Consider the following 22,664-nt stretch of genomic DNA (forward strand, 5'->3'; position numbering starts at 1 on the left):
ATTGGGATATAGGAAGCTAAGCGGTTACAACCCCGCAGCAACATGGCGGCGAAATAGGCGCCTTTCAGAAGCCGGATATAGCATCTAGGCGTATTTGCATCTATGGTCGCAGCCAGCTGACACTTGTACCGAGGAGGTGAGGTCAAATTTGACTCCCCCCCCCCTCCCTCCCTCTCTCTCTCGCTGTGCGTGTCTGTTCGTCTGCGTTTGAGAGGAGCTGCTAGCGCAGCATCATCATCATCATCATCATGGCGGATCAAGGCGAATCTCCGGCTCCTGTCCAGCAGCCGCAACCAGCGCTGACAGCCAGCTGGCCAATTACCAGGGAGTCGTACGAGCTGCAGGAAGTTATAGGTTAGTACCCGGAGACGTGGTGGACTTTGTATATTTCACACGGAAAGGCAAGTTGCGGAGACTTCTCAGTTGTGGATGACGACGAGGGCCTACCGGCTTTTTCATGTGCAGTCACCTCCTGCAAAGCTTTGCAATGCGGATGTTAACAGAGGATGTCTACAGCAGAGGTGTCCGTGACTCAGGCGAGGCAGGATCAGTTGAAATGCAGGTTTATCAGCACCGGATTGAAAACGGTTGACTTCCCAGGCGTGTTTTTAGTGTCTCAGGTAATAGAGACCAGCTCTGATCACACTAGTTTATGGCACGTGTACGGTTAATTAGCAATCACTGTCCTGATGATGATGATGATGATGGTGGTGGTGATGATGATGATGATGATAACAGACTTTAATGAGTCACAGACGCTGTGGCTGTGTTAAGGCTGCAGAGTGTTAACAGAAGTTATGGTGCCTGTGAAGTGGGCAACGTTATAAAAACAACTTTTACCCGTCACAGTAATCATATAGATAATAATAATAATAATAATAATAATAATAATAATAATAATAATAATAATAATATTAATAAAGACCTATGTAAGTAAGAGACTCGGGGTTAGAATTGGTCATTTCCTCCATTATTGATTAATGTGTTGGGTATTGTTTCCGCTGAACATTTGGCTTACATTTAGTTAAATGTTTTTAATAAAGTACAGCCCAAAAGTCATGCACAAGGTAAAGGTTTCCAAAGTATTCTCGGTCTAAAACAAAACTAAACAAAATCGATTGATTAATTGTTTCTGCACTAAAGCCTACAAATGCCAAACGCTAAAAATATCACATACACAGGCTCTTGTTTGTATATTTAGAACAAAGGAAGAAATATATAACGCTGTCTGTGTATTATGCATGTTATTATGTTTTGGAAACACAACATTATAGTTATATGTGTTTAAAATTCCTAATGACTAAATAAAAACAAAGGGAATATCAAATCTAGTGAAAACATGTAAAAGGAAGTTGCCTGGGTATTTTTAGCACGTGCATGTACTGTGCAGATGAGCTGACAAGTCATATCGCATAAAAAATAGCACCACAGCTGTGTGCTGCTGACAGATGAGTTCATGAGCCCCCTCTCTGTTCTCACAGTCGACTGATAAACAGTCAGATCTCATGTGTTCTCTGCTGCTCCTTATCTTCCGCAAACATTTGGCGAGCAGTATGCCGTGTACCTTGCTGAGTACAACTTCACTGCTTCGTGGCTTGATTTTCATAGGGAAGATGAATATCACAGTGTAAACACAGAAACACAAGAGGAACAGGGCAGACAAAGGCCACAGAGCCCATCGAGTGATGTTGAGGTAAAGCGTTGTTGTCCAGCTGTGTCTGCTCCGTGTCCCTCTTCGCTCCTGTCTACTTTGTCATTGCTCTGTTGTGGTTGTGATTCCAGGCAGTGGGGCCACAGCTGTGGTGCAGGCAGCCCTCTGTACCCCCAGACAGGAGCGTGTGGCCATAAAAAGAATCAACCTGGAAAAATGCCAGACTAGCATGGATGAGCTATTGGTGAGTAGTGTAAATTGTGTTGCGGTCTCAGAACGTGCACAGAGTATTTATGTATCTCTCTCTAATTCCTTACTGCTACTACCTCTAATCCATATCACTGTTATTCTTTGTCATCTGAAAATTAAGCATGTATTAATCCATTTATTATTAGATCATTTACTGTAAGCTTCTTGCTTACATGAAAAAAGAAACATCATTTATGATTAAAAGTGAAATGTCCAGTATTTGTTATGTTCTTGCATTGTAGAAAGAAATCCAGGCAATGAGCCAGTGCAACCATCCCAATATTGTCACCTACTACACCTCCTTTGTCGTGAAGGATGAACTTTGGTTAGTCATGAAGCTTCTGAGTGGTGGTAAGCTTTACCTGCGTGGAACTAAATCCTGCCTTTGATTTAATAATACATTAATGTTAAGTAAATGAGATTATGCTAAATGTCCTCTTATGTGCTTTGACTTGCTGACAGCTAGGTGACATGTAGGCAGCTTATGACTCACTTATACAGTAGTTATGTTGAATGGTGAAATAGCAATTTATGTTGTGCTCCGATATGTGTTAAAATAAACTTGCTGATTTTGGTTTTCTGGTGTCTAATTCAGGTTCTATGCTGGATATAATTAAGCACATAAACAAAGAAGAGGACAAAAACCGAGCTCTAGATGAGCCCATTATTGCTACAATATTAAAAGAAGTGCTGGAAGGCCTCGACTATCTGCACAGAAATGGACAGATTCACCGGTGACACTTTTCATTTTAATTTGTTGTTAATTTTAAAAATAATTTATAAAAAAAGTAAGAGAGTCAAACCATTCTAAGGTTCGCTGGATAAAAGAGTGAAACAAATGACTAAAATGATTAGCAAATCGAAAATTAAACCATTTATGTACTTGTATTTATTGACCTGTGGTGCGGTTATTGTGTTCTGTGAAGTTCCTGGATTTCAAGGTCATTGAAAACGAGGCTTAAACCTATATCAGCCCTGTGGGACCCATTCACATTATCAGGAGAATCAATGCTGCTCCACATGACTTTGATGATGTTTGACTCTGTGCTTTGTCCACCTCAGGGATGTGAAAGCTGGGAACATACTGTTGGGAGAAGATGGATCTGTTCAGATTGCAGGTGGGTGGAACACGGTGCTGATGTCGCACGTGTCACAGTCTCTTACGCCTATACAACAGAGTTTAATCTACAGGTTGTATGAATGAATGAAGAATGGTAATGAGTCCTTGCTTTCACCGTAATCGTAAACAAAGTTGTTAGCAACAACTGTGCTTTTTGCTGCTTTTACAAAATGTCAGCTGTGAAACGATTTGATCAAACCTATTGACTATTTACACATTAGCTTCTTTGAATGTACTATTTCTAACAATAGCGATCAGTGACCAGCTTATCATAGAAGGGAGGAGGAAGAGATTCTTTATTCACATCAGAAGTAAACAGCAACAAGCCGTTGAGATTTAAAATTCTAAATATAACACATCAGCTGAGCTAAGTCTTTGCTTTCTGTTCTTCGATATTGATTATCCTTACAGTCCTCAGTTATCTGTCACAAACTTGTTTTAACAGAGGATTTAAAACATTAAATTACCCACATTTCATTGTTCTATGTTTGCAAAAAACACCGACTACAGCCATGTTAATTTTATCATACACATTCAACATGTACACGTTTTTCTCTATATTAGTTATTTATTGTGCAGTATTTATCTACATTTACAGATTTTGGAGTAAGCGCCTTCCTTGCCACAGGGGGGGATATGACTAGAAACAAGGTACGAAAGACCTTTGTTGGCACACCATGCTGGATGGCGCCGGAGGTGATGGAACAGGCGAGTCTATGTCTCTGCATACAAACGTCAGCTCCTGTTTATGTCCTGTGTGTTATATCTCACTGAAGATGTATTTGAGCCTGCTTCTGCTGCACATGGTGCTGATTCATTTCTTGATGCAGTACTGTTTGCTTATGGAGTTTTGTCACGTTAATCACAGGAATCACTCAATATTAACTCAAGTGCATTTGATGTTGCAATTTATTGTGCAATTTACTGTTTTGTACCCGCAGGTTCGAGGCTACGATTTCAAAGCAGATATATGGAGTTTTGGTATTACTGCCATAGAGTTAGCAACAGGCTCTGCACCCTATCACCGCTACCCTCCTATGAAGGTACGTTTTCTGTACGTTATTGCTGGTTGTTGGTTAATCAGTGTGGTGTCCTACACTTGTAGCTTTCATCAACACTGACTGAGAAAAGAAGACAGCAGTGCCCATAAACTCTCATTAAACTTTCTCATAAAGCAACTTGTTTGTGAAAAAGTTTGACCCTTAGCCAGAAAAGCATGCAGGGAGAACTCATTTAACTTACTGTTTTAATTAGGAGCCCAGTCAAATCACAAGGACAGTTGTTTTTATCTAATGAACCTGTTGCTTTTATTTTCCATAACATTTCTTTCTCAGTGTCTTTGAGTTCCTTTTCTTATCTTCAATATTTGTGCTGCTGCTGCAGTATGTGGGCAGTTTTGACAGTTTTTCCTGTCTTTTCAGGTTTTAATGCTCACCCTACAGAATGATCCGCCCACTCTAGACACTGGTGTAGAGGACAAGGAATTGATAAAAAAATATGGAAAATCATTTAGAAAGCTTATAACGATGTGCCTTCAGAAGGATCCAATCAAAAGGTTAGCTCCACATTTCATATGTCAAGCAAATATTTCAGTGAGGAGAGCTGATGCGATGTGTGATTAATAACGAGCACGCCATTAATATTCAGTGTCTGCTGTGTGGTGACATGCTTTCAGCAATTGTACTTCTCTTTAACTCTAGGCCTGCAGCTGCAGAGCTTTTGAAGTGTAAATTCTTCCAGAAGGCCAAGGTATTTCTTTCAACTCAATTACGCCTGATATGTTACTGTTTTTCTGTTAATACATACTTGGAGACTAAAAAATTGCTGGTATGCAAAGACAGTGTTTGGCTGCAAAATGCCAGTTTAGGGTAGAGAACACTGTTTTGTTTCCACCATGCAAGTGTGCCACTGTGGCCGTTTTTAAATGACAGCGGTTCACTTTTCATTGTGTCACTTTAAAGTGTTCCTGCACAGCTTATGTCTTTATCACTTTGGCTGAGATGTATTTCTACTTCTTAATAATGAAATTAAAATGAATTCATATCTTACATTAAGTAAAAGAAAAGAGAGAGATAGAATATCCAAATATCAAAATTGAAAACCAAATACCTATCCAACGAACGGATACCCAGATATTTAGGTTCAGCCTTAATTGTTGCACAATTTAATTCCATATCCATCTCTGTGCTTGGACTATTTAATTAATCTTGACTGAGACCCCAGCATTAAGTTGGATTTTTGTTGTTGCTTTCTTTGTAACTCAGTGGCTTTGAATATCTAGACATTTAATAGTCTAATTATTCAAAAAGCTGCATCATGTTCTGGACCTAAAGGTCTGAGTTTTAGGAATAATGTTAATATTATTAATGCAATGTAGGATGTTAAGGTGTTTTCTTTTTTTTTCTTTTTGTTTACCTGGTTAATTGGCTTTTTGTTGCTCGTTATCAATTACTTTCGATTAATATTTTGTTTCTTTGTCTCTTGCAGAACAAAGAATATCTGGTTGAAAAGCTTTTGTCTCGTGCACCAAAGATTTCCCAGCGATCCAAGAAGGTAGGTTTACACAAATGTTTCCTGTGAAATAACGCAGTTGTTGACTCAACACTAACAAATTATCACAGAGGGCTGGGATGACAGAAGCATCTCTTTGAACCAGTGTTACGTTTACAGTCAGCACAAGCTGCACACTCGTCACAGTCGTCGGCACCTCAAACACTTTGTGCCTGAACTGTTAGATTATGTAACATATAAATATGGGCCACTGCAGAGTCAGAACGATACGGATGAATTTGTGCCAGGCTTTCCAGTGCAACTCTGCATGTGTTATGCTAAAGATAACCAGAATTGTTAACGTCAGGTTCAAGGAAGAACTAAATAACTGTTCAGTTCGCTCGCTTCTTTGCTCACAGGTCACAGTTTAAAAGAAGGATGTACAATTTTCAGGCACAGCTGGGCTTGACATATCAGTCTGCCTGGATGACCAGGACAGAACTGGGTATAGAGAGCCACTGCTGCAAGGTAGTGTGACTGAGTGGAGGGCTGGAAATTGACTGGCATGGTGCAGAGTAAATGTAGGACACAGTGGATAGAAGGGCTGCTACTGTGTATGACTCTAACTCTCAGTGCAGGGTGTCAATAAAGGGGGAGGCTACTGATGGTGGGAGTGGCGTGGGTTTATAGAGGTTTGTTGGTGCCTATTATCTGCAGACTGTAACTTTAAAGTCCCAACTATGCATGATGAGCTACCTGTTGCTACAATGAATAGGTATATGGGTTTTCGACATTAAGCTTTGTGAGTACAATGTAGTACAGCCACTACTATTTGGGCTTTATTTACTGTCATCTCAAACACAGATAGTGCAAGGTTGAATCTAAATGTTCTACTGTATTTAGAAAGATAAATAGCCTATTAATGCTATTTATCCTGTGGAACTACTTGATCCCACATTGAAAATGCACAACAAGTCAAGAACTGTATTTAACAGATTTTGTTTTAATTTGCTGATTCCTGTTCAAAGTGTAAAACAGACAATATTTCAGTGTATACTGTTCGTGCCTCGTCATGTCTTATTCACTTGATACTTTTGGTGCATGAAATGTATTATCCACTGAGCCAGTGTCCTTGTTATTCTTTGCTGATTTGCAGAGTCATGTAGATTTTACACTCAGCAAATGTTACCCAGGGATTGCATAGACAAGCATTACTGCAGAAACATTGTCACCTCTAGATGATGTGACCTCTCTATGTCAAGACCACAGTGGCCACACCCTCGTAATTCTTTTGTCCCGTTATTACCAGACCTTCTCGTTTAGCTCTTCTCTGTACTCAACCATCTCTTGATTCGGTGAACTGTAACTTCCCCTTGAACATTTTCCAGTAAAAAGGGGATGGCAGAAATAAAGTAATATATAAATGAACAATTAATCTAATGTAAAGAGAAACATAGTAAGAGAGAACTTTTTTTTCTTACATGCTTTGTTAAAAGAAAGATAACAACCATCACATGCAGAGTCATTCAGCATAAACAGTAGGTAAATGTAGGTAGAGAACCAGCAGAGGGCAGCAACACACACATAATAGAGTTTCTGAAAAAGAAAATTGGAGGCTTCATTGCTGATAGATAAGACATTAGTGGCCTACAGCCAAGAACGTAGGCTGGTCTTATTGATTTGTTAGATAATCAAAAGTGGGAAAAAAGAAAAGGATTGATATTGAGTTCAGATGTATGGTCCACTGCACAGAAGTGGATAAAATACTAACTCAGTTCTGCATTTTTCCAAGCAAATGCTGACGTGCCACAGTATTTCATTTTCTGCTTTTCTGTTTCTATTCATATACATTTTTTTTTTGTCCATTTCCAGTGGGTGATTTTTGTCAGCTGCACATTTGTGCATTCGTTTGAAGTGTTGTCGTGTGTATGTTCATGTTAGATGGGTGATCATGTATGGCTGCTGAGTGCATTGATCTTTGTCTGTTTTGCTCAAGGGCCCTGAGCAGAACTGTGGGAGCCTTGGTTCTGTGTCAGCTTTGGAATATAAACCTGACACCACCAGAAGGGTAGAGCTTCTTTAACTTTGACCTTGTCTAGAGCTGGGGACTTTAATTGACCCTGGTGGCAGTGGCTTATAGTTTTGTGTGCTGTCTCTGTAACACTTTGGTGCTCTCATATTTTAACCCACACTGTTAGACTAGTCGTGTGTTGCTTGTCTTAAATGCCTTTTCAGACTGTAGAGCTGTAAAAATGGTGTAGGATTGACGTATGACTCTGCTGTACCTATGTGCTTTGTTATGCTTGTTACATTTGCAGTTTTATAAGTACAGCTAAGTGTTCAGCTAAGTTTGAATCATTATGGATATCTCTTATGTTGCATATGAGTTTCTGTTGCAGTGTTCTGTACTGATTGTGCTGTACCCAGGCTGTGCCTGCTAAACTTGATTATAAGCAACATTAGGCTATTGGAGTACTGAACAATTTTTTTCAAACTAGTGCACTGACATTCATACATTAAACCTTCCAAGCTCCCACTGTTTCAGCCTGAAAGGCCTTTGTCAGGCAATCATGCTTGGTTAGTTTTTTTTTGTCTTACTCATTTATTCATGCACCATTAACTAACTTATCTGATGCACCAGTCTGTCAAAGATTTTTTTGTATATGTGCTAATTTATAGACTGATTAGTAAGTAATCAGTCTTTAGTAAAATTATAACAGTTGAACCATGAAACATTTTAAACAATGATTAATTATTAAGTGAGATCCAAAATTACCGACTACTGAACTAAACTACTGTAAAATATATTTTTCATGTCACTATTGTATATTTGAAGATATACTGCATGTTTAATAACAGGAGATGCAGTGACATCTCCTGATCAACTTAACGTAAACATATTATCAACACACAGTTCCTTATTATTTCAGTATAACAATGTTTGATGCTATATTGAAACAAGCTTTAATGAGATATTTTGATTTTGTGAAATAAAAAAACAATTATAAAGCAAAATGAAGAGTTATAACGCCACTAGGAATAAGATGTTGTAAGATGAAGGAAACAATATAAAAACTGTTATTTTTATTTGTTTCATAGTGGTAACAATACACTTCCTGTACTTTTACTCATCACAGTAAGTCCAGTACTCAAAGAACTACTGCTCTAATCTAAAGGCTGATTGTAGAATCGAATAGAATCATGGGTAAAGCATGATGTACCTATGTGTACGCATATAAATAATGTAAAAAACATTTGGTGTGTTGACTGTGTGTTGTAATGATCCAGGTGAGGAGAGTCCCAGGCTCCAGTGGTCATCTGCACAAGACGGAGGATGGTGACTGGGAGTGGAGCGATGATGAGCTGGACGAGGGCAGCGAGGAGGGCAAGGCAGCAGTGAATCAGGGCAGGGTGGGTAAGATTTGAGCCTCAGCTGCATCTATTCTCTAATTTTTATATCTTGAAATATTCACAAGTGTATTGGTAATAACTTCGATAACACATCTTCAACATTATTTATTTGATTCAACTAAAACAACAGCTGGAACATGAAAATGAATCCTCTACAGTTACTAAGGTGTTTGTCATTGTTGTTGCATGTAATGTCCAACCTGTAATTGGAGCTGTTATGTAACTTCCCCTCTGTCTCTGACCCTGTACATTCCGTCTGTCCCTGATTAATTATTTTTTTGGAAAGCAGATGGCTTATCTCTAAGAGAGCCTGTCATGAGGTCGCTGTAATGAGGCAGAAGATAGCTGCTAGGATTTGAGGCAGGAGTCAGTAGACAGCTATGATCAAAGGCCCTTTGATAAATATATCGTGCTTTAATGTATGATGCAGTAATAATATCTAATAACCAATCATTTGATGATTTAAGTTGGCATCAATGGCTGTGTTTCCTATCAGCAATTTCATTTTGAACATAGAGAATCAGTTGTGGAAATTACATAAAGAGTGTACATGAAAAACTAAAATCAATCGGTACCTATAAATATGAAAATGTATATATGTGTGTTTGATTTTTCTCTCCAGTCACGAAGGATCAAAGATGAGGCCAAAGATGTAAGTTGGCTCTTCCTCTCATACGCCAATTTAACATGCAATTAAAACCATAAATGTGTTTTTGGTGAAGAGACAAGTTGTCATAGACACACAATCGTTAGCATTTATTGCTGCTGTACAGTTCCATAACTTGGCAGGGGACACATTTTTGGAAATCCTATAAATTAGCCTACTTGGGCTGAAGCTTGTATAAGAATCATAAACTCAGTGATGAATGTTTATTTCACCGCACACCTGTTTTCAAATCTCTGACGAAACCAGCCACTTCATTGACTGTTTTAAATTGACTTTGCTGTGTTGTTTGTGTAAGATTAGCTCCTAGTTTGATATTTACCAAGGATGTAATAGCATTTGCACAATTATTGCCTCTGTTCCTCTGTTTCTTCATTGTTCCTCCTAGAATGAGGAGAATGCCAACAATGTCCCTATTGAAGGGTTGTCTATTCAGCATCCCCAGGTGAGGGATTCAGCAGCAGCACTAATTTGTCATGATTCAGTGACCTTGATGCTACAGTGATTGTCAGTGTGTGCTTGTGTATATTTATGTGTGTGCATACTGTATATGTAGATGTCAGCCTGGACACGTGTTGGGAGAGTGTGTACATTTACGAAAGCTGGTCTCCTGGATGGATGTTCTCAGCAGTAATAACTCAGAGTTAAATGGCTGTCTGCTTGACAGGCCAGCTCAGTGCCTGGGTGTATTTCATCTAAAGACGCTCTGCCTTTGTATCATTTTGAAAATGAGCCAAAGCCGTTTGAGGTGTAGTTGTGTGCTCCTGTCAGGAATTAAGTCACAGCTACTCAACAGTCATCTCGTGGCCCTAATGTCAGTGTTTTGCTTTACAAATAACTCATTTATAATATTGTATTGATAACGTTGATGGGCTCACACAGTATACCTCAATGTATTGTTCCTTTCTGTTTTCCCCTCCAACTTTTCCTGCACCTCTAACAAATGTCAGACATTTTTTCAAACTGTATGTTCATATTACAGTTACCAGAATCGCTATCTAATCTTGTACAGGTTGAACCGTTTGAGGAAACATCCTTCATTCAAGGTGCTGTGAACATGGTACTACGGCTAAGGTGAGACAGATGTGAAGATCTTTGGCACGTTTCCCTGGAGTGAAAGCTGAAGTGGATTTAAAGATGAATGCAACATTTCTAAGTTCCTCATCATTTGCCTTTTTCGCTTAAAATGCAGGCTACTAATTGACATAATGATTTGTGCCTGCTGTAGAGGGCATTACCATGGGTCCCTTCATCTCATTTTGTCTCACTGGCCATGTCGTAGGGAGGAAGAGTGTTACACTCCATTGGTTCTCTGGCTGTACTCCACAATCTGCTTTTCTCCCATAGATTGTCTGCACTTGCAGCGCCCCTGTCTCCTGCTGTATTAAGCCACGTATTTTTATGAATGTAATGACAGAGTGGAGGCTTGAGGTTCAGCCGTGGAATTATGATGTAGATTCCTCCTTGACTTTAGCATTTTATAAATGAAAGGCAAATTACAAACTACATTATTTGTAAATGGATTATTGTCTCTCGCTGCTACTCACAGAAAGAGAAAGAGGCAGGACACTATAAGAGGATGCAGCAACAGACAGATGGCAGTGCATATTTGGACAGTTGAGACTCTGCTTGTAGCTCCACAATGAAGCTGGTTGCACAGCACACTCTTGGTTGAACAGGCTTCTGAAGGTCCATCCCTTGGCATCCAGCATAGCACAGAAAACCGTTTCTATCTCTGGTTGCTAACAAAGGCAGTCTGGATGCAACAGGAGACTGCAAACTGTTAGGTGGCTGGTGAGCCGTCACTACTCTACACTGGAGATGAAAATAAATAGAGGATGATTTGATGGTTAGGATATTTTCTATTCTTCGCTTTCACCATTTATGCACTTTTGTTTCATCTATGGATTTTCCAGCTCCGCAACATTCGTGAGCTTTCGCTGCAGCTCTTTTTACTTTGTAAAATGGTGCTATTCTGGTAACAGAGAGCAGAGAAATGTATCCACTGTGTTTAATGTGATCACAGCATTAGGCTGTCAGGTTGTCTATCTGCCGTGTTAGGTAGAATATTCAGTAGTAGAGATACTGACGTGTGATGGATGCCATCTTGAATTTAAGTCCAAAAGCTTAATGGACTTTTTCACAGATTTTTTTTTACAAATTTAAAATGTTCTTATACGCCCAGCTAGATTACCAAGATGTCTCCCTATGCCCTCTCGTTTGCTATGCTCTTTAATATAACATGGCAGATTTGTTAACAATAGGATTTTTGTATTATGTTTTACATTTCATAAACTATGTAGCACATACTTAACAGAACATGACAATACATTTGATGTAGCTGCAAGAATGGGAGTTTTGGACTAGGAACACTTTTTTTGTTGTTGTTAAGAAGCATCTGGCTGTTATTTTAAGCGAGTCAGCACAGAAGGTATTATAAGACGAGATGATGGATTCATATTTTCTTTGGCTGTGTTTCTGTGTTTAGGAGCAGAAAAAAAGAGACACACAGTATATGGCATTCATAAATAGCATGAGCCCACAAACGAGGCAGTGTATGTAAGTATATTAAGTGAAGGATTTGTCTTGGAATGTCAGTGTAAAGCAGACAAATTGCATTTGCTTATATAAATGAATGAAAATTAAAAAACACGGATCTTGTCAGCTGTCAAATACAATTTTGTGCTAACCTATAGATGTTCTGGAAATTATGATGCTAAAAATTACAAGAATGAAATAGCATTTGATAGTGCTAAATAAACCTCTAATTGGTCTCCTCTCTCGACTAATGAGGGAGTTACAGCTGATTACCATGAGTTTATGGTAATGTGATCCCCTCAGTTGCAGTGACGGGGGAACAGAAGCAGCATGATTGGATTTTTGTCAACATTTAGCTTGGAACTCATTCAACTTTTTTTTTATTTTTTTTTAACAAAGACACAGTGAGGTCTCCTGAGGATAGCATTGTCAGCAGTTTAAAGTTAAGACTTGCATAATATGGGTTTTGGTGCAATGTCACTAGGGCTCAAATATCTAAAATAGCACTGATGGAGATTGATTTCACTGAGCAGTTTAGGTCTTAGGTGATATTACCATCTGTGTGTGTGTGTGTGTGTTTGTGTTTTTAAGTTATTTATAAAGGTTACCTGGAAGCAGACAGACATATGTGGAGCTACATGAATGTGACATTGTTGCCTCTAGGCATCGTCTTGCAAATGATGAGACCCTAGTAAATTAGTTTCCAGTACATTTTAGTTTTTTTTTGTCAAACCTGGATCCATCATATATAAATAACAGCACAGAGGTGATTGTATTCAATGCTTTGCTCATTCTTCAGATACGGTACCTGCTGCTGTTTATTGACTGTATTTGTCATATATGTTCATAATCGCTGCATACTAATTAACAAACTTGTTTGTGGGCTTTGACCTCATAGTGTGTAGAATTTTCTGTGATAGAGAGACAAACCAAATGATTTGAATGCATTTCTCTAAAATCATCATCTTTTCTTTAGTAGTGGTAAACCAGCCTGGTAAAATAATGCCTTTGTCAAGTGGGATTACACAGTCATCTCAGTCACAAGTTACTTCACAATGTTTCATAAATACAAAGGCTGTAGGTGGGTGAAATGCTAATTGCGATGCTGTTGAACTGTGGGAAGATTAAATCTACAGAGAGGTGTTTAAAAAGGTATACGTCATCGCAGTGATTAGTGTACTATATATGACTCGGCCCACATGGAGACAAATATGTTTTCCAAACACCTACTGTGGTTTATAAAGGGAGAAGGCAGATTTTTGGCACATGTTGTTTGGGCACAGTTATAATCTTCTGACATATATGTTGTCTCGACAGCTTTGGCAATATATCCCATCTGCTTCCACTACCGGGAAAACACTTACTCGTATTATTTTATATAGTCTTGCTAGAAGTAACTCATTCAGTCTTTGGCTTTGGCTGTGTGTGTGTTTATGGAACTCATCTAATATAACTATATGTGGACTGTCACTTTGATTTATTACTACAAACGAAATAAATCTTCTACCATTTCTACCTTCACTTCAAATGATGCAAAAATAAAGCCAGTTGTACTGTTTTGGGTTTAGTCTCTTTGCTCTCACTATGTGCTACCTGTCCAACTAGCTGGTGCACAGAGTGAAGCATTTAGTCGTTAAAGTGCCAGATATTTCTTGCAGGAGCTAAAAGGAAAGTCAATAGCGGTCTGGTCATCAGCTTTATGAGGTGATGTGTCAATGTTTTGTTTCTAGTTTGTTTCACCACCCCCCAAGTGACTAAACGAATCGATCAGTCCAGGTTTAAAGATAACAATTTCACCCTCGTTGTCATCCGTAAGCTCACTGATATGGCCCCACAACGTTAATATGCCAGCTGTGCTGCTTGCCCACCTTATCATCACCTCATCAAAGACGTCATTTTCGTTTCTGCCGCAGCCCTGGTCTCCTGCTTGTTTCCTAATGTTCTGCAGCTCAGTCATGTCCCTGCCCTAGTTAAAAGGGAGCTTTGACAAATTTAAACATGACTTTTTGGGTACTACTTGTGCAGTCACATCTGCTTGTCTCTGCTTTCAGGAACTCTAGAAAGGAGCTAAATGACATCCGGTTTGAATTCACTCCTGGGAGAGGTAAGAGTTTAGGCTTAATGGATTTGAATGTGCTATTTAGTTTGTTAGAGTGTTCCCACATACAGTACACACACGTCTGCAGTGGCAGCGTTTGTAAAGATGAGTGGCAAGTGGAATATTGGCCCAATCTTTGTCATGTTATTCTTTCACAAGATACTGCGGATGGCGTTTCCCAGGAGCTGTTCTCCGCTGGGCTGGTCAACGGCCATGATGTTGTTGTTGGTATGTTGCACCTCTTTATTCTGGTAAAATGTGTAGTTTGAATGCACAGTTTATTCTGGTGTCGTCCAGATGTTTACTCTGAATATTGTAAACCGTGTTTGCTTTCTTTTTTATGGTAAGTTGCCTTTGTACTGTCTGTCACAGTTGCTGCCAACCTTCAGAAGATTGTAGATGACCCAACTACCTACAAAGTATTGACCTTCAAGCTGGTGAGTTTCAAGATGAAACGGGGTTTGTCATTCCCAACGGTGTCTTGTCATAAACAGCTTGTTGATGAAAGGTTCAGTGAGAAATGTGAGAGCTCGAGTTATTAGCAAGGCCACGGACAAACAGCTTCAGCACGAACCAACCATCTGTTGCGTGTAGTTTTCCAATAAGTGAGACAAAGAAATTATTTAAAGATGTGGAAAGTGACTCAAGGTTTAACAGTCTTAATCAGGATAAGAACTTTTTTTTTACACATGAACCTTGCCTGTCTAAATGCAAATGTAAATAGTATGTATGCCATTACCATATTTATATAGTTTTAAACTAGCTCCTTATCCAATGTAAGATAAAAAGGCATCGTCTGGTTTAATTTTTGCCTCCATTTTTTCAACCTTTAGAATTTGCCGATACAGCGTATGATGAAATATCTATTTTCATTTGATCTTTGTAAGACTGCTGCACAGTGCACATTTAGCCGACGGGAAACCTACATTAAAATTATTAAAGCCATGTAAAATATATATTTTTACAACTGAACAAGTCTGTATCAGGAAAACAAGTCTTAAATAAATGCTTTGCTTTATTAGTTTTAATTTTTGTGTTCTAACTCTATCTCTTCATCTTCTGGAGTAAATACTGAAGGTCAAACACAGTTTTCAGACAAAGCAGCGGCGTTTTCTTTTTCTGCTGCTTTCACTCACGACTGAACCTTGTTAAAATTATAAATGAAACTGCTCAGAGCTGTTAATTTGTGTGCTTGATAGTTTCTTTTTCAGTTGCTTGTTTAAAGTATAAAAATATTCATATGATGTCTGCTTATGATCCAGACTAATCAAGATCAAGGCTAATTGCATATTAGTTGAATATGTGTAACTTTATGTCATGTTTGGCTCACCTACAACTGCTGCAGGTGGATATTTTTGGACAGTCGCAGTGACGGCACCACAGGAAAAATAGTGTATGTGTGTATATATAGGCATGCTTACATTTCCATATGTTAACACTGCTTCACCGCAGGCAGTGTAAAAATCCCTGTGGTCGTTCAGCCTTCACTTTCTAAATGAAGAGTTACGAGCGCAGTGTCACAAAAACCCAGGGAGTGAGAATAATTACCCTCGCTAGGGGAGCAATTCATAACATTTTAGGGTGACAATTTATAGTGTGGGTGGCACTAGAGCAGCTTTATGACTTAACAGAACAAGAGGTCACTATAGAGTCTGTGAGCTCACAAAAACGGATCGCTTTTAAAATCAGTCCCACCATGTTTATCAGACAGTGAAAGAACCGCCAGACCCCCAGAGAGATGTCTCTCTCTCTCTTCAATCAAAGTGTGGATTGCTGCAGGCCATTTGGTTAGATCACCCATTCACACTCTGACTCATCTTGAGAAAAGTGGAATGAAGAAAAAAACTAAAAAAAAAACTCTGTTGTTCAGAGAGAGAACTGGCAAGTCTAAATGCAAATGGCCAATGTGAATAGCATCTGAGCAACCTCAAAATTTGGTGGAGGTCCTGTACTTTAGTCACCGGGAACTGTTCAGTTTTGGGATTATATGCAAAATAGCATGTAGACATCCAAACATGGTTAGTAAATGTCCATGTATGTACCCATATGTGATTGTTGAACTTGAAACTACTAGCATTAATTAATATGCATCAGATTTCAAAACCTGGCTGCAGGGATTTGCTCACAATCAGCCAATACTGTAAGTAGCAGATACGACCTAACTTGCATTTTCCCCAAACTGTTGCCTTAAAGTTGAAGGCACACTATTTTAAAAACGAACTGTGAAAGACCAGAGCTGTTGGACCTGAATCACATTCTTAATTAATAAATGAACTGAAGTTCACATTAGTTTCTTTTGTTCTTTTATGTGTCTGTTGTTAAATGTATGTTCAATTAAATAGTTCTGAGGATAATACTTCTATGGGAAATAATAAGCTCACTAACTTGCAGTGTTTAAAATGCCGGGTTAATCCAGGGTTTTACACTAAAGCTGTTGTAGAGATATTGCAGGATTAGTTGCGGTGACGGAGATGAGTGTCACGTTGCGGTTTAGCCCCGCCGACCCTCTTGATGTCTCTTGCTCTCCGTTTCTTCCTGCTCAGGCTTCCAGCTGCGACGACACAGAGGTCCCGGACGAGGTGAAGCTGATCGGCTTTGCACAGTTAAGTGTTACCTGATGCACTTTGAGCGCCTGAAGCAGGTGAGGCAGGGAAGAGAGTTCAGGGCGGGCAGACAGACTGACGAACACATCACCACTTCCTCCAGCATCTTTCCCAGCACCTTTCCCCTGAAACCTCACTCTCGCTCCTTGCTGTTCCCTCACTCCTTCTAACCTTCTCTGAGGCCAAGCAGTGCCACCACCCCAGCTACGCCACCTTAGCACAGAATTCCCTGCTCACTGCCCTTAAAAACATTCCACCGTCCAGCGCGCAGATCGGGATCAGGATACAGCCCAGGTACCCAACGATGTTCTCAGGTGGTGAAAGAAGGTGATAAAGATGTAGCTTTGAATGTGTTATTTATTTTTTGTTTTACTCATTGTTATAATACTTCACATTACCTCTTTGTTCAACAAAACTCTCATTATTTATTGAAATGAGACAGTTATTTTTCCTCGCTCGCTGTTTTGCTGCCCCGGTGAAAACAAATTTGTTTTGACTCGTGTGTCACAAACCCACTCGTTGTTGAGGTTTATCTAAGGCCTGTGTCAGAATGTAGGATTATGGAGGTAAAAAAGCACATTTTCACAAAAACATAGTGAATGTCTGAAAAGAGAATGAATTGCTTTTCTGTGTCAAGACTTGTTTTACATTGACAAGAAGGGAACCATTTGCTTGAGTGTGCAGCCCAAAAAAAAAAAAAAAAAAAAAAAAAACGAGACCTGGATGCTACTGTGTATATTTTGCTGCTCTCAACAGTGTTAATGCTTCACTATGCTAGAGGTGCCTTGTTCATTTCTGTGCCTAAGAAAGTAGTCAGAGAACGAGACCACTCAAAGAGAAGAACCTGCTGATTTCCATTTCACAAACGTATTACTCCAGCAATGATCCAAGTTAAGTATCTTAATGAGACGAGCAGACAAGCACACGCTTAGCCCCTGGAGACGAGCTGACTTGCGTGCTTGCGTCACCAGATACATAAAACGTAATGGAACCCGTACTTACGGGATCCACTCCATGGTTAATGTGTTTTCTGATGCCAGGCTAAGAGACAGAACCACAGCAGTTAAATTTTCTTGCTCTGTCCTGCTGCACTACACAATATTTGCCCCCCCCCCCTCCTTCAAAAAAGAAAAAGGTAGAGTAATTACTAAATGTACTGTGTCACAGTGCATGTGAGGATGAAACCAAAAGACATCTACTGAAAGTGTGATGAGCCATTTCTTTGTTCAAACAAGTCCAGTAGCTCTAAATTATTTTTAAGTATTGAGGTGGTAAATATTAACTTCTACTAAATTCTTTATTTTATGAAGTAATTTATTTTGTTTTCTATGTACAGTATGTGTACCATTTCAGCATTTTACCCCTGTTCCCTCTGTAATCAGCTCATGTCAAATTTCTGACGAGGTGCAACAAATAAAGAATTGCTATTATTTAAAAAATGGTGTGGTGTGTTCAATGGATTAGGATTTTGACTTAGGAAATCGACTTTCAAGTCACCAGCATGGACTTTGATTTAATACACAGTCACAGCCTTATCTGATCTGGTGTGAACAGTAGGTTATGGTAGCTAATGCTACCAAACAGTGCATGGATACTACTGTTTAAATTGAAAGAGAAGAAGAAAACCCTTCTTAAGTGGTGACCATATGCAAATAAACTCTCAACTTAAATCCATAACTGAGGGAACTAGAAACAGGCAACAAGTAAAATCAGTAATATCATTTTAATTATTCAAGTATTTGTTTTTTAATATAAAAAACATAAAGTATATAACAACAACCCCTGGTGGGATAGATGCCTTCACAGTAACTGTCACATTAGTTTATAATACTACAAAATGTATTGAAAAAACAAAACTTTTGGCCTATGACAGCCACATTTTCTGAGAAACAACATTTTTTCTATATCTGTAGCAGTAGTTCAGTAATCACTGATATCCAGTACATTAGATATTACATCCAGTTTTTAATGGCTACAGTTTAACTCATACTTGCACAACATGATGCCGTGTTCCTCTTGATGTGTGGAGGAGCTGATGAGCTGAAATAGCTGCTGATGTACAGCACACATAACTAATGGCAGCAGCTAGAGTAATGAGGAGCTGGGAGCTGAGATGCGCAATTACCTCAAGTATGAACATTTCAAAGTGAGGAAACATCTAAAAAAAAAAAAACAAGCCCAAAATATAAATAAGACTTTTTCAGAGAGAAGAGGCAGTATGTAAACAAAGGCATTAGGCAAAGTCATAATAATAACAACAAGTGGATTCAGCTAGGTGGTTTCATTATTACCAACACTAGAGAAAAATTACAGATTGATAAATACCAATTATCTTTCAACTGTCTGTGTGGGGATGGATTCATTTGACAGAGTTCATAAGAAGATGGAAAAGAGGAAGAGTTTCATGAGTAGATGAAGTTTAACCTCAACCTCAACAAACAAACCTGGTTTGATGTTGGACAGATGAGCATTATTCTAATTGTTCTGGAAGGACCTCTAATTTCTAAAAGATTTGTTTAATGGTTTATATTATAGATGTAATATAGTCATTTCAAATGGTTGACTCGTGCACAGAAATCCCCTCTGGGTGCAGAGCAGGTAGAAATTCAGTGTGTTGCTCCATTTGCTCAAGGACACTTCAGCATTGAAAAAGTTGTGTGTGTGTGTGTGTGTTAGGGCTCGAACCAAGGTACCGACGAGTTAGCGTAAACGTGATTAATGCTTAATGCCCATTGACCTAATGCTTATAAAGTATAGTCTGTTTAAATTGGATCTGGAACACATGAACGAAATTACTTTCAATAATGACACATTTTAATTATGCATGAGAATCCACGCTTTACAGGCCTCGTGCATTCATTAACAATCACGAGATGTAATCAGCGGAAATAGATAGTGATGGATGCTAATGAAAACATCTGTCATGAAATAAAGACTTGCGTCAGCCCTCAGTGTTTTTACATTAACCAGAGAAACTAATGAAGTCTGAAAAAGTAAAGAAAAAATAAAAAGGTTGTGGTCCCTCACGTTCCCCTAACATCTGAGGTGCTTCTTGCTGGACATGTCATTCCAAATGCGGTGCATCTCCTCTGGGGAGATCTGATGTACAGTGATAACCCGCCTGTACCTGCACAGGCTGTAGGCCATTTTCCAGTGATTAAAACCACTGTTCTGATAAGGGTGTATGCCCAGCTTACGCAAACATAGTCCCACATACACATCCTCCAGGTGCAACAGTCTTGTGTGTAGTGACGTCTTGTAGATCAACTCGGCTACATCTGCTGAAAACACGTAGCCGGTTCCCGAGCAGAAAGGTGGGTATTTGCTCTCAGGATACAAGTCTCTTGGCATGTACCACTTACTGCGCATATCCCTTATGGGGCCACCATTTATCACATAGCCTGTGAAATATCTTCTTCTTGGCTTGGTGGTGGGCTTCAGGAGCTTGTAGATCAGATTGTCCATGTTGACAAAGATGTCGCTGTCTGTCTTCATGATATACTGCGCCTTGGGGCAGAAGGTAGCTACCCAGCGCATGCCCATCATGGTCTTCAGTGTGAGATTGTGGTAGGAATCGATGAAGTTCTCCACCACAATGTCATGAAAGATCTGGCTCTCCTGCTCCACCATCTGGTTCAGGACTGCGTCTGTATTCCTCCCCAGCAGGAAGATGGTGAGGATGCGGATGTCGGCGAAGGTGCTCTCATCTCCCCAGGTCTCCCGGATGGCTTGCCGGGCGTCAAACTCCTTGTGCGTGGTGCTGATGAGGATGACCAGGAAAGGAGTGACACTTTCGCACTTCTTCGGCTCATTGATGACAAACTCAAAGGCGTGTGGGTTGAGGGGGCGGGTTCGGATGTTGGTAAAAGTGATGTTTTTGTGGGTTTTCACAGTCTTCCGTATAGGCAAAGACATGTGGCCGACATAGGTGGACGTTGGACGAGATATACTCAAGTACCACAGAGCGCTTGCCCAGCAGACCACTGTCAGCAGGTATAAACATGACACTTTGGAAGGCATTATGCTGCATTTAGGTGTATTGTGATGAGTTGGATCTTATAATGCTTTTTTTCCATTAGCAAAGTTTCATCCAGCGAGGCAGCATTAAGCTGCTCAAGTGTGCAGTTGGACATTAATTGTCAGTTATAGATTACTTTAGAGAGAAGTGATGCTGTTTGCTTTTCAATGCAAAACGCTTTAAAATCATGTGGACGTCCAGTAACTCTTGGTCCCACTGTTGCTCCTCCATTTACATCTGAAAGAGAGAGAGAGAGGAATGGTCTATTAATTTAAATAGATAGAATATATAAAACAGACATAAAGGCCTAAAATGTAATATAATTGAGAAAGAAAAATCATTGCAATTCAAAAATCAGGGGTGGCAACTCAAATAAGAATAAAACCCTCAGCAACCATTTATCAGATTTACACAATCATTGATCTAAAGTACTGTGGAGCCTTACAGACAAACCTGATGTATAAAACTTATTATTGGCGTGTTGAAAATCTTGTTTGAGAAAGAAAGGGAAGAACTCAGAAGATATCAATAAATTACACGACTAACACACAGGAAAGATTGTGGCTCTATGAGCCAACCAGCAAAGTGACTCACTGTCAGACACATTTCTATTATTCACTGGCAACAACCACTGTGATATGAGGATTTTATGCTCACAACAGGCCAAATGTACTGTGATAATATGATTATTGTGATTTGCACATTTTCAGTTTCATGTTTATTTTGCTCTCACGTTGAAGGATAAGCGACACAGAATATTTAGATAGATAGAAAGATAGATAGAGACCAACTGTGAATTGCACTTACTAACCATCTCATGTGTGAATCCACAACCCAATTTAGATTATGTGTCTGTGGCAATGATCTCCACTGTTGCACAAAAACTATTAAAAACACATAACGCTGCACTTGTTGACATGTTTCTTCCTCATTAAAAATGCCACTAGTATTTTTCCAAGGAAGAACTTTTACTACTAAAGATTACCTTCCTGTTTTACAGTTTCACTTTTTACATCTTCACAGTCAACTTTACATGCACTTGACCTTTATTATGTTATCCTGTTAACGGCCATCTTTTTTCCAATGTATTGATTTTGCAACAGGTGTTGAACAAAAACAGACAAACGCCCTGGTAAAATCAAACCAAACGAAAGGTTTACAGCCTCTCTTGTTCTGTGGCTCAAAAGCGTTTTCAGGGCTGGCGGCGTTCTGCATGATGTGATGCGATGGCACAAAGGGAACAGGATGCCATGATAAGCCCCCTCAGCTGGGATGTTTGTGTCCAACTGGTCTGCTATACTATCTACTGACAAACATTTGCCATGTCTATTTTTTTTAAACAGTTATCCTGTTATTCTGCGGCGTGTGTTTGTTGCTCATGTATCCAGGCTTTTGAAGCTCTCTGTGACTTTTCTTTTCATTGTGGGCGGGAAGACCAGATCAGACGATATGCTTCACAGGAGTATGGCCTTGATGTTAAAAAAAAAAAGTCTACATTTCCATCTTCAAAGCCGGAGAGCAGCAAAACCTGGTTTGGGCAGAGAAATGTAGCTGGCATGACTGTAGCCTGTATAACTGTAAGCAAAGGCCTTGTGTTAGACATTAATTACGTACATGCCTTTAAAACAACGCCCTTAAGTTTGTATAAAATGTTTTTTGTCACATTAATTAACTCTATCTATTGTTCTGCATGTGAACTCTATCTGTCACTATTGTCTGTATAATATTTGTTTGTTACTAGATTTGGCAAAAAAAAAAAAAAACTATTATATATATACATTATATTTTCTCCCCCGTAGTCTTTCAGGTTTACGAGTATTTG

The 22,664-nt window shown here is 39.2% G+C and overlaps 2 protein-coding genes across 5 annotated transcripts in view; one reads left to right on the forward strand and one right to left on the reverse strand.

The window, feature by feature from the left end:
• Window positions 1–159: 159 nt before the first annotated feature.
• stk39 (serine threonine kinase 39) lies at window positions 160–17,537 on the forward strand. Of its 4 annotated transcripts, none has more exons than XM_026376609.1 (19): window positions 160–354; window positions 1,783–1,895; window positions 2,143–2,251; window positions 2,496–2,634; window positions 2,963–3,018; window positions 3,619–3,728; window positions 3,962–4,063; window positions 4,442–4,575; window positions 4,721–4,769; window positions 5,508–5,573; window positions 7,507–7,578; window positions 8,799–8,921; window positions 9,544–9,573; window positions 9,974–10,030; window positions 10,598–10,659; window positions 14,175–14,227; window positions 14,381–14,449; window positions 14,594–14,658; window positions 16,765–17,537. In XM_026376609.1, exons 1-19 carry the CDS (start codon window positions 249–251, stop codon window positions 16,837–16,839), a joined length of 1,590 nt encoding a protein of 529 aa, XP_026232394.1. In that variant the 5' UTR covers window positions 160–248; the 3' UTR covers window positions 16,840–17,537. The 4 variants fall into 4 exon arrangements, with proteins under 4 accessions (XP_026232394.1, XP_026232395.1, XP_026232397.1 ...); XM_026376612.1 differs by lacking the exon at window positions 160–354 and adding an exon at window positions 372–620; XM_026376611.1 differs by lacking the exon at window positions 160–354 and adding an exon at window positions 1,562–1,693.
• Window positions 17,538–19,857: 2,320 nt separating this feature from the next.
• Window positions 19,858–22,664, reverse strand: part of b3galt1b (UDP-Gal:betaGlcNAc beta 1,3-galactosyltransferase, polypeptide 1b) — a 34,814-nt gene continuing 32,007 nt past the window's right edge. The window contains exon 2 of the mRNA XM_026376989.1: window positions 19,858–21,079. Coding sequence (XP_026232774.1) covers window positions 19,858–20,844 — 987 coding nt within the window. The 5' untranslated portion in view covers window positions 20,845–21,079. The remainder of the gene's footprint in view (window positions 21,080–22,664) is intronic.

The sequence above is a fragment of the Anabas testudineus genome, chromosome 21 (genome assembly GCF_900324465.2).
Source record: "Anabas testudineus chromosome 21, fAnaTes1.2, whole genome shotgun sequence".
Taxonomy (NCBI): Eukaryota; Metazoa; Chordata; class Actinopteri; order Anabantiformes; family Anabantidae; genus Anabas; species Anabas testudineus.